Below are 13,085 nucleotides of genomic sequence, written 5' to 3' on the forward strand. Positions count from 1 at the left end.
AAACTTTCCCTCTCAACTGACTGAATCAACGAGGAGTACCTAGAATGCAGCTTCATGACATACCTCTTGGCTTCTTCGTATCTGTATCTAGAGCTTGCCCTGAAAAGGCAATAGCTCCAAGAATTTATCTGTGAACTCCTCTACACTCATGTGCTCTGTCTGCCTCAGTTGCTCAAACTCAATCATTTTCAGTTCTCTGGAACTGTCTGGAAAAGCCCATCCAGCGAACTCATTCGCAAATTCCTCCCATGTCATGCCGTCTAGTCTCGGGTCCACATAACACTTGAACCATTCCCGTGCCTTCTTGCACTTTAAGGTGAACCCTGCCATCTGAATGGCCCTGCTATCATTCGCCCCTAGCTCATCAGTTATAGTCTTCACTACTCTCAGATACTCAAAGGGGTCATCCCCTGACTTGTATTTGGGAGCATCCAGCTTAAGGTAATTTGTCATCTTTACCTTGCTCCCACTGGCTGAGCTAGGTCTGGGAGGTTGAGTAACTGGGGCTGCTGGTTCTGTAGGTGGTGGAGGTGGGGGTGCAGCATTCCCCGAGGTGGGGTTTGCCGGGTTTGGATAGAAGGGTGAGGGTGGATAAGCTGGGTACTGTGTATAAGGTGAATAGAAAGGTGGATAAGGCATGTAGGTAGGGTAGGGGTTAAAGCTGGAGTAATCCGATGTGCCTCCCATCGGATACCCTGAACCCTGTGGGAAGGGTGGATAATGGGGTGGAAAACCATACCCCGAGGCCTGAACGCCTCCCTGAGACTCCCCTGTCCCCTCTTCCTCCATGCTGACATCCAGATTCCCATCCCTCCTCTGATCCTCTTCCATAACCTCCCTCACATCTGAAGAACTCCCTCCTCTGTCTGTCCCCTTTCTGCTAGCATCAAAAGACCTTCTAGGGTCCCTTGACACTCTTTCTCTGTTTGCTCTACAAGACATTGCCCTAGGCAATGTAGGAGGATGGGCGCTCGTGCCCTCATCCTCAGGTGGCACTCCAGTCAATCATACAGATCGACGAGTTCCTCTCATCCTGTTTTCTGAAAAACAGTACACATCACACAAACATTAGCATCATATGGTTCATGTGGGCACACATGAACCCTCATCACATACACATCATTCATATCATAGCATCAATGCACATGAACCCTCATCACATACACATCATTCATATCATTAGCATCAACTGTGCCAGAACGTAGAATGGGTCCTGGTCTTTCCCTTACATAGTGCCAGCGAACGTAGAATGGGTCCCACTGGTCTTACATTCCGTACCGTACATATCACATCGTCATATCATAGATCGAGGGCTATGGATCATCCAACATTCATCCACATCAACATTTAACATATGCAATGCAACATATTCGTGAATTCTAATGCAAGCAACCTAATTCATCACATGGCATTCATGATGCATGAAGCATGCTAAAAAGTATATTATTTGCTTTAAAACATAATAGGTTATTCCACTCACCTCTGGATAGCTCTGACCAGACACTGGGGCAACAGACTCACTGCTGGGGTCCTCGGTTCCTCGGGTCCGAACCTACATAGGTGGACTCAAATGAGGGACCAAACATACATGAACATAACTCTAAACTATTCCCCAAAAACCCCCTAAAACATCAAGGAACAATCATAGAAAAACATACAAGAGAGGGCTGGATAGGGCACTTTCGGCGGCAGGTTCGGCGGTCGAAAGTCCCTCCAGAGCCGAAAGTCAGGCAGGTTCGGCGGCACCTTCGGCGGCCGAAACTCCCAGACAGAGGCGAAACTCATGCATGTTCGGCGGCACTTTCGGCGGCCGAAACTCCCAGACAGAGACGAAAGTCCTCTTTCGGGGGAAAGCTTCGGCAGCCGAAGGCTGCCTCCACAAGCATGTTCGGCGGCCGAAAGTTCCTTCGGCTGCCGAACCTGGTTTCTCCCTTAGTGGCAGAAACTCAGCTCTTCAATGCACATTGCCTCCAAAACTACCCAATCATGCATAAACCTATTCTACAACATTCCCAAATATGCACAAACAAGAATACAAGTTCCTAGGGGCATCAAACCAACAAAAACCCCAACTACAACACAACAAACAACTCACATTTTTCATAAACACATATAAAACCCATAAACCTAACTATGAGCTAAACATATATTTTACCCCATAGATCTACTTAAAGCTTGCTTAAAACATGCAATGAGTTTAAGATCGGCTCTTACCTCGTGGAGATCGAGAGAGAGACGACCCAAACTTGGAGATGGGAGGGGTTGAGTTCCCTTGAACTTCAAAGCTCCAAAACTTTGCTCAAAACTTGAAAATCTTCAAAACAAAGTAAAAACTCATGAAAATCGAGTAGGATTGGAAGGAAAGAACTCAAGATCGGTGAGGAACGGCGGAGAGCTCACCTTGGCCGGAAATGGGGAAAAAGCTCGCCCGTTTTCGGCTAAGGAACCCTTTTATAGTGGCTGGCCAGGCCACGTTCGGGGGCCGAATGTGCCTCCGCATGCATGCCATGTTCGGCGGCCGAACTTGAGGTTCGACGGCCGAACCTGGACTTTCCTCACTTATGCTTTCGGGGGCCTAAAAGCGCTCCCGAAGGCATGCATGTTCGGCGGCCGAACTTGAGGTTCGGCGGCCGAACCTGAGTTTTCCTTCAAGGTTGTTTTCATGCAAAAACTCATTTCCATTTTACTTAAAACCATGAAATACCTTAAAACATTTTATGAAAACATGCTTCTACCCTACTAGAGGCTTCCGACATCCGAGATTCCACCGGACGATAGGAATTCCGATACCGGAGTCTAGCCGGGTATTACAATAAGGCAATTTTTGCCAGACCGTCCAAGCGTTAGTCCCACTAAGCAAGATCACAAGGCAATTTTAGTTAAGTCAAGCCAGTCCATAAGGCAGTTTTTGTCAGGCCATTCGGGCATTGGTCCCACTAAGTAAGACCACAAGGCAATCATAGTCAGGCCAGACTATAAAGCAATTTTCGCTAAGCCATCCGGGTGTTGGTCCCACTAAACGAGGCCACAAGGCAATCATAGCTAGGTCAGACCTTAAAGCAGTTTTTGTCAGGCCATCCAGATATTAGTCCTATTAAGCAAGACCATAAGGCAGTCTTTACTATACCATACGGGCGTTGGTCCCATAAATCAAAGCCACAAGGAAAAATTTTGCTAGGCCAAGTCACAAACTCACCTAAGGCATTTTACGACGGAAGGACAACGGACTGTCGGGCCACATGCTCGGGTATTAATCTTATTTTTTAGTAACCACTTTATGACTAAACAGGCATTAAAAAAAATACGCTTTAGCCTCCTTGGTTTAGCAAAAATGGTGGCAACAACGAAAGCATATAAAAACATGCGAAACAAATATTAGGAGTCAAGAAAGGGATTTAAATAAAGTCTCTATTACATCAAAAGTCTCTATTATATCAAAAGTCACTATTACATCAAAAACACCTATTACATTTACCTTTGAACTTAAAGAGTCGAAGACTGACGAAGGATCTTTGATGTTACATAACATCCACCTAAAGTAAACTATGAATTGTCACCACAAAACAAAGATCACGTGATAGAGATCTAACAAGTGAGAGATGCGGTTCCGCTACGGGAAGGGAACCCGAACACTTTAAACACTCAGATCGTCGTCAAGACTCGCCTTCCTCTGATAGGCCGAGTCTTAACACATGGTTAACATTACTAGGTACATTCTCACTTTGCCTATGATTGTAAAATCACCAATTCATTAGTTGTCGATATCTATCATCGACCACATCATCGAATTCTTAAAAAATAATATATTTATCTTCATTTTCTTGCAATATAAAAAAAAAACAATCACAAAAATAAAGATACATTATCCATTAATTTATCGCACTTCCTCCTTGTTACAATACTAATTTGAACATACAATACTACTTTGAACATTAAAATGACTTTCAATAACTTCCATAAACACTTACCACCATTTTACACTTTTGAACACTTACAACTACTTCACATTTTTTGTCATGTCTGACCATTTACACTTTTTTCCTTACAAATAACTGCGATGAACACTTACAACCGCTTCACACTTTTTTCCATATGTCTGACCAATTATAACTCATGTCACCACTCTAATCTCAACTACATGTAATTTGTTTTCTTTATTATCTACAAAATAATATTAACATATTATTGAAGTGTATTTTTCTAAATTGTCCAAATCTGTTTTTTTCACTACGATTTCATTTTTTTGCCTCGCTTTATTTTCATGTAATTGAGTCTAACCTCTAAGGTACGTCCAACAATAATTTAAATAAACAAAAAAAAAATAGCAAAATTCATTTAAATATCAAAACTCCCAAGACATATATAAGAAATTAAAGGTCTCTTCGAAAAAAAAAATGGTCTTTTAACGCTACAAAACCGAACTACACCTAACTGCATGAATACCCAAAACACCATCAAACAACAAAATGCGACCATCCAATATCATATTAACTTTGTGGCGATGTTTTCGAAACTCCACTTTGATTAGCCGGCTGTGATGCTGCCGATGCATCATAGCTAGCTTTATTGCTAGCATTGCCATCAGCAGAATACGCTGCAGGCTGTGAATAACTGCCAACATAAGCAGTGCTGTAAGGTGGCATCCCCTGTCCATAACCTGATTGACCAGCCGTTGTGGAACCATAAGGAGGACCATACGCAGGTTGAGCACTTGATGCGCCAAAACCAGATGGTGGCTGACGAATTGGACCTGAATCTGGTTGGGTATAACCAGATGGTGGTGGCTGAGGATGTGAGTATCCAGGCTGCACAGTGGTAGGCTGGCTATAACCTCCAGGAGTGCTGGGTGATTGTTGTGTCTGTCCATAAGCAGTGGTATTGGCTGGAGGTTTCTGTGCTTGAGAAGGTCCATAATTGGTCCCATATCCAGGTTGAGCTGGTGGTTGACTCCCGTAACCAGTTTGGGCATATCCTGGCTGGGTGGATCCTTGAGGTGGATAGCTTGATGGATTTGGGCTAGGCTGTTGTCCAGTAGGATAACCTTGCTGACCTGTTGCAGGGGGATGACTTGGTGCCTGGGCTGAGTCTCCTTGGGCCCCATAGGAGGAAGTGTGTCCTTCCTGATTAGCATTGGCTACATTACCATAACTGGGTGCAGAGGTATAACCTTGCTGTTGATCATATGGTGGGGGTTGACCATAACCTGATTGAGCATACCCACCATAGCCATCATAACTTTGTCCCTGCTGATTATAACCAGAAGTTGGTGGCTGACTGTAATTATAACCAGTATTATCTGCTGGTGCTGCAGAACCACCAGGAGTTGGTGCTGCTTGAGAAGAAGCTGGCTGATTATAGTAATCATAACCCTGACCAGTCTGCTGATTGGCAGAGACATTCGACTGATCCCAGTTGGTTGGATATCCACCAGATGATGGTTGGGGAGGATATCCTGCATAAGGTGGCTGAGATGTATTATACTGAGGCGGTGGACCAGGGTAAGCTCCAGGCTGCATGTAGCCATAACCAGGCTGCTGCATTGGAGTAGCTCCAGGTTGCCCCCAGCTGCTTTGTGGTCTTGTTTGATATCCTTGCTGTGGATACCCTCCACCCATTGACGGATTTCTTGCACGATTCTGCACAAAGCATTTTTGTCCCAAGTAATCAAAGCAAATTTTTTCACACGTGGCAGCAAACAGTTAACAGTCATAGCAAAACATATAACATATGTTTATATATAAACATTTAGACAACTGAAAAAACCACATCTAGACATCAGCATTAAACAAATAAGCATGTAAGATGTAGGGATTAATTGATTTCATATTTTATCAGGAAGGGGTATGAATGCCTACATACCGTACTTGGTTGATGGAATTATTGAGTTACTCCTGCAGAAGCCCATCCTCTACCTACTTGAAGTGAATAGGTAGTGGTACCAAAAGAACAAAAGGAAGAAAAAAACAACAACTATACAAGCTTTACCACAAAAGTAAAAGAGGGTATACAAATCTCACTGCTGCCATAAGCTGGCAATGCTTTCATGCTCATCTTAAGTGCAGAACACTAATATGATATAGTACCCATTTGATGAATTATAAATAATAGAAGCATTAAGTCAATATAATAAAGCCATTAATTATTACTTTGGCTATTAACTTGAACAGTAACAAACAAATACAAGTGCTATACAAAAGGTATGTACACAATGATAGTTTGTGGCAACTAAATTTCAAGTGACACACAACAAATACACACAAATAGGCAAGAATGGACTAGTTTGAGAAGCCACAAATGCAGAATTGCAGAAAGAAATACAAAAGAGAAATGAGACCTCAACCTGCACATCTCTGGATAACACATCCAGCTTGGTCAATGTGGCATTAGAAGGGATTGGAGATTGTGTAGAAACAAGGTGGGGATAAAAAGCCAAGCACGGTGGCAGAGATTATGAGGTTAAAATATCTATCAAGGAGAACTCATTTAACATGAAAAAATAACAATTATCCTGGTAAAACAAATTATCACTAGGATGAAAACAACAATAAACATTCAAAATTAATTATAGAAAGACAAAGCAAAAGCATAATGTTCTTAAAATTTGAGATCAATAAAAACCACCAAAATCAATTATAATATACTAGGCAACAATAGTTATCCCCATTAAGTCACTCAGTAGCAATAGTGAAGGGGCACTCCGGACAATAAAGATTATCACAAAGACTTGTACCCCAAAAGCCAATCAAATCTATTAAGATTGTACTCCTCACAAGTAAACTTGCTTCTCAGCATAATATAGTTCACTAAACATCAAAAAATGGGATTCAGAGCCATACCAGAGAGATGCCGAGGGAACACCAACACAATGGAACCCATGTTGGTGTCACCAAAAGTCCAAAAACACTAACCCTACAATTGTTCCCAACAACATCAGTCACATGACATGATCTATATAAGTACAGATGGTGGTAGAGCACACTATAAACCAAAAGGCTATTCGCTTGGGAATACAGTCAATACTAGAGAAATATAGCGCTAAAGAAATTAGCATTATAACACAGCCTTGCTGACTAAACAAATAAAGCTAATGCTTGCCCAACAAGCCAAGGATAAAATATATCAGCATAGCACTAACAACTATATAACAAAAATAATACTCTTCATTCAAGGCTGGGACTTTGAACTTTTAACATTTCATCCCTCTAGCCGTCGTCCCATACATCCACCATCAACTTCAAAATATATATTAGCAGCACTAAGAATATAGTAGAGAAATAAGAATTAATGCAGTTGGCAAGACAACCGATAAATGTTTACACAAGTCAGTCACAACTCAAATCTCAGAAATTAAAATTCAGTCAATGCACAATTCCATGCTATCTATATCAGCTCCTAGTATAAGACTATAGACCATAAATTTCTTAATAAACAGCCCAGGAATCTCAATTCAAGTATGAAAAGGTAGGAATATCCTACACTATGAAGCAGCAAAAGATCTAAAAGCACGAAACAACTCAAATGATGAACTAACTAACAAAGTGAGGCAAAGATTGAAGCTCTATTGAAAAATTAAAAAACCAAAGGAAGAATGAGATGGCAGTAAAGAGAAGAGAGAGAGAGAGTAATAGATATTAAAAGCAATTTTCAGAACCAGATCTGAATTATGTACTTCAACCTGAATACAGGCCCAAAAAGATATAAAATGAACATATTACAGCAAGATATATATATACATATATAAACAACCAGAGGAAAAAAGAACTAGTTCCTCAGTTACACCAAAATATATAATAAATCAACTCTTTGATGCAGCAAGTCAATGTAAAAGATAGCAGCTAAATCTGAATATCAAGTAAAAAAATTAAAATACAAAATAATATAATAAGCCATGAACTTCTCGCATAAGCACAAATCTCATGTTTTCTTATAATAACTAATACAAGAAGTAGAATTGAAGAAAATAACAAGTATAATTTAAGAGAATAACAAGGCTAAAGTAAAACCAAGCAGAAAAGCAAAGGAATCAAAACCAAATAAAAAAAATGAAGGAAAATTCATCTAACAGGAGCAAACATAGTAAAATGGAAGCACAGAGAAGAATTAGGGGTAACATCCTATCTTCAGTATTGTATTTGCCTTCACTTAACATGCTTCACACAATAAAACCTAGGAGTTCCTTGGGCCCAACACTGAAAACAAACATCAACAACCAAGCATACCTCACTGGTAACTTCAAGAACCAACTGTTTAGCAAGTTCAATCTGTTCACTAGTCCCCTCTATATGCACATTCCTTTCTGTTGATGTATCACCCGGGGGTAAATGCAAAGGTATCACCTGCAGAAGTTTAAAATACAAATCTTTGATTAACTTACTCACGGTAAGTATTTGATGTCAACAATAAACAAGGGAATCTGCAAAAATAACAATGAATTTGAATAATACTACAACACCAACAAAGCTAGAACATAGATGATGGGAGATGATCAGGTGTATGTGGTGCTTAGCATTGGAAAACGAACCTGAATACGAGCTCCAGTCCTAGTTTGCATGTTCTTGATTGTTTCACCACCTTTACCAATTACCAGACCAACCTGAAGCCATAAACATCACATGCAATCCTGAACAAGAAACAAAATATAAAATGGTAGATGTGCATGGCTTCTAGACTATACCTTATTATTAGCAATTTTCATCACAAAATGTTCAGAACCACCTTGTCCTGTAAACCTTCTGGAAACAGTGCCAGAACCTCCCGCATCAGCCTACACAAAAAAATCCATCAGGAGGAACCACGTTGTTATTAGTTTGATACATCATTAAAAAATGAACATTGCATCTCCTTGTCTCCTTAGAATATAAATAAAAAATAAACACCACATATCATGTTAACCCTTTAGATAAAAACAATATACTATCTCTTATTTCCATTAACTTCACTTGAACTGAACAGAGATCTCATGTTGCTAATGAGCAAGCAGACAAAAACAGCATTTGCAAAGGAAGCCATCAAACATTTGCCCTCAATCTTACCTGTTCAAGAACTTCATTTATTAACTGTTCTGCCTTTGCAATTTGCTCAGGAGTACCCATGAGCTCTACCATCCTAGTAGGAGAATTCGGGTCAGAATCCATATCTCGAGTAACCTGAATCTTTGCTCCAGATTGGAGCTGAAGATATTTAATTGTCTCTCCACCTTTCCCAATGATAACACCAACCCTACCATTTGGAATATCAATCTTTTTGCTTGAACCTCCCAGGTACGAGCTATATGAAACAGGAATTGTAGAAGGGGCCGAGTTTGACAGAGATTTCATATCTGCAGTAAATCAAAAGTTATAAAAATGCCTTCTAGAAAAGAATCATCTGCAGTCTTGACACATAAAGTAGGGAAGTAAAACCAAAACACGGCTCAAAGCAAATGAAATTCAATAGAAGATAGTCGAGATCAAGTCAGCGGCCACATATTGACGAAATCAAGTCCTATACTGCGTCGATACATGTATATAGCAGAAAACTCCAAGATAATCTCAATACAAATCCGTGTACATGTAAAAAGAATTCAAAGGCATAGAAGAGACAGATAACAAAACCTCCTTAACCCCGAGCCCCAATTAATTCAGTAAAATCAACCAATACTTATACGTATAGCATGGAAAGAAAATTAGAAGCCTCGAAACACTGAAAACTGAGTGCAGCCACAAAGTCAAAAGATTAAAGCACAAGCCAAGGAAGGGAACGAAACAAACATCAAATCAAAGAAAATAACGAAAGAGCAAAGTAGCCGCGCAAAAGTGCAATCACAGATATGCGCACACAAATTCATAGTAATAAAAACAAATAATGTTGAATATATGTACATATATTTAAAGAAAGAAAGTGTGCGAGTCTCAACCATTAGGAGCAGTGCTAAAACCCTTATCACTGGAATCGAATCCAGAAGCACCATTCTCCACCCTAGGACGCTTAATATCAGCACCGGCACCACTAAGCAGGCGAGCGGCTATTTCCTGAGCTTTCTGTTTGGCCATCTGGATCTCATCGGTAGGCGGGGGCACGCTGTTGTAAGACGGCGGGGGGTGAGTGGTGTCTGGGGATGAGAAGCCAGTAGGCCGTCGAGTTGACGCAGGCGGGGTTTGGTCATCGTATTTGCGCTTATTGGAGGCGACGGTAGAGGGGTCTGAACCGGAAGAGTATTGCGATTCATCAGCCATGAGTAGAGAAAGGAATAAAGAAACCCTAGGTACTCGACGCTTGATTAGAAGATGCAGGAGGAGAGGGACAAGGCTTTTATATCAGACAGACGAGGGCCGAGTGACGGTGCTTATTGACTGTAAAGAGATTTTTATGGATAATGGCATGACCTTAACCTTCAACACTTACATAAAATGAAAAACATATTAAAAAATTTGATTAAACACGTGTTAGCAATTAAAAAAATTATTTTTCCTCACCACAATTTTAATTCATTTTACTTTTTTATATATATTAAAAAATATATTTTTATTAATTCTTTAATTATATTTATTTTAAAAAGAATAACAATTAATAAAATATTATTTAAAATTAAATTAAATAAAATTATAATAATCGATTTATATATTAAATATAATATAAAAAATAAAAATAAATAATAATTTATTTTAATCTATCAGATATAAGTACTAAAAATTTGCAATCTTCATTATATTCAAAACTTTATGAAATTCTAATTTTTAAATTTATTTGATAATAGTAAATCACTAAAGTAATTTATTCAATTAGATATAAAATTTCATTTTATATTTGGTTATAATTATAACTAAAATTTTTAATTTTATAACCCATCTTTTAATTTATTGTAATTATAATCTAACCTATAAAATAATTTTAATCAATTATAAATTATTATATATATACCAATAATTATTTTTTTAATATTAGTTAAATTTATATAAACAATCCCTTAATTTTAATTATACAGTATATAACTCTTACTATTCTAATTCTAACTTAAAATCTAAAATACTTAATCTAAAATTGTGTTATAGTTATTAATAAGAGTTAGTTGCCTTTGTAGTATAGATTAATTAGAATTAAGAGATTATTTACATAGAATAACTAATATTTTAAAGGTTTAGTCTAGTGGAAAGTGCATCCTGTAGCCTTAAAAGGTCTAAAATTCGACTCCCCCAACTCCTATTTAAAAAAAAAAGACAAATAAATAACCTATAACTTTAATTAAAATTATTTTAAAAATTGAGTATGATTGCAATAAATTTGAATATAAATATTTGAATTGTTATGTTCTATTAGTTAAATTATTTTATTTTAGTGATTGATTAACACAGCAATAAATTTAAAAATCGTGATTAAAATAAAAAATAAAATTTTAAAAATGTCTATTAATTTTATAATTAAGTCATTTTATAAGTAAATAAATAACGTTATACTAAAAGAATAAAGTTGTACTAAAAAAAATAATTTGATTTCGCCTTATTTAACTTGATTCAGTGACTTTATTTGAGATATCCAAGTTTGAATTCAAGTGTATACACCTTCGGTCCCTATTAAAATAAAGTTGATTTCATAAGCATCCTTTCTCCTCCATTTTTTATAATTGGATTACAATATTTATGAAAATACTAATTATAGTGATATTTTTCTTCTTTATGACATTATTTTGCAAATAATTTAGATTCACATTCCTTTTTGTGTTTGTTTACATGAGCGACTATTTGCTGATGTAAAGAAAAATAATAGGACAAGACTCAACACAACGATTAAATACTCCTTGCAGTACTAAACTTTAATTAGGTGGCCTGCGTTCACAATCGTCGGAGGAAAGCCATGTAATTTTACCACTTCCCTAATAAAGAGCTCTGTCACTAACGCGCTGTGAAAGGATAGAGGAGAAATAAAATGTACGTTAGTCTAGTCCACAGAATTTGATTTAAATTTAAACAACTGATCAAACCTATTGAAGCCTACACAGATTAAGTTCTGGTTGAGCTTGGCCAGGAAGGTGGGAAAAAGTCTCCTAGCTGTCAACCACTGCTTTAAATAATGAACAGCAGAGAATTTTAGCAATCAAGTTTGTTTATTTTATACTAGTTATATATACTTCCCCGTCTATAGACTACTGACTTCTTTAGTGGATTTTTTTTTTTTTTTAACGTTGGTTAGTTCATTTTACAAATGCACAACTCTTGCGGGAGTATATTTTGAGCTACTATATACAGCCACTGTGAGCAAAACTGAAAAAGGGGTTAATTGCAATCAACATTCTTACAAAATATATGAATGTCGTTTGTATTGGGAGATAAAATCTGAGATTGCGATAAGCACTTCCTTTACGTACTATAACATACTGAAAACAGCCTCAGCTTGAGTGGCTTGGATGGTAACAAGCTATTGCTTAACTGGGCAAACGATATGATTTAATAAAATTCATAAAGCTGCTGTAAATACTGGCTAGAAATCATGGACTACATTGCTGGTTTCTTTGAAAAGAGAAAGGCCTATTTGCGTCCAAATACTGGCTAGGCTAACTAAAAGGTCTGCTAAGCGCAAGGAATTTTATCGTGAATTCGAGTCAATCGGGATACTTCATCTGTTCAGCTGCCAGAGGTAGGTGCACATTGCAACAGAGTCGCTTGGCCTATTTCCCTCGCATGCAAGTGAGTTCCTAATTTGGTTTTGAATTTTAGCTGGATAACCAATGCAGCTTAACTAATTTGACTCTTGATGCAACGCTCTGAAAACTAGTAGCCAGTAAATGGGAATAATCGACCTACAATTTCTCCAGCGCAAAACCAAGAAAAGCACTCCAATCCAATCCAAGTGGCAATCTTCGACGCCAAGCACCTGCCTATTTTACCATGGATGTTTGTCATAATCAAGCTCCTTCCACAGTGCTTCATAGCACCCAAGAACATTTCATCACACACAGATTTTTAGGCTCGAAAACATATGAGAAAATGAACAAACTCAAAGCGCATCGACTGTTTACCCCACGCAATGCATGACCTGGCATGTAACATGCCAATAAAACACACATATTTGTAGTCGATATCTTACCAAGTAGTTCTCCTCAAATGACGGTG

General features: G+C 38.2%; 1 protein-coding gene across 1 annotated transcript; it reads right to left on the reverse strand.

Annotated features, from left to right (window-relative positions):
- Positions 1-4,307: 4,307 nt before the first annotated feature.
- Positions 4,308-10,335, reverse strand: LOC110603884 (far upstream element-binding protein 1). Its single transcript, XM_021741870.2, has 6 exons — positions 9,896-10,335; positions 9,033-9,319; positions 8,675-8,764; positions 8,522-8,593; positions 8,220-8,336; positions 4,308-5,636 (listed from the first exon to the last, which is right to left on the reverse strand). Exons 1-6 carry the CDS (start codon positions 10,212-10,214, stop codon positions 4,488-4,490), a joined length of 2,034 nt encoding a protein of 677 aa, XP_021597562.1. The 5' UTR covers positions 10,215-10,335; the 3' UTR covers positions 4,308-4,487.
- Between the last annotated feature and the right edge of the window lie 2,750 nt (positions 10,336-13,085).

The sequence above is a fragment of the Manihot esculenta genome, chromosome 16 (assembly GCF_001659605.2).
Source record: "Manihot esculenta cultivar AM560-2 chromosome 16, M.esculenta_v8, whole genome shotgun sequence".
Taxonomy (NCBI): Eukaryota; Viridiplantae; Streptophyta; class Magnoliopsida; order Malpighiales; family Euphorbiaceae; genus Manihot; species Manihot esculenta.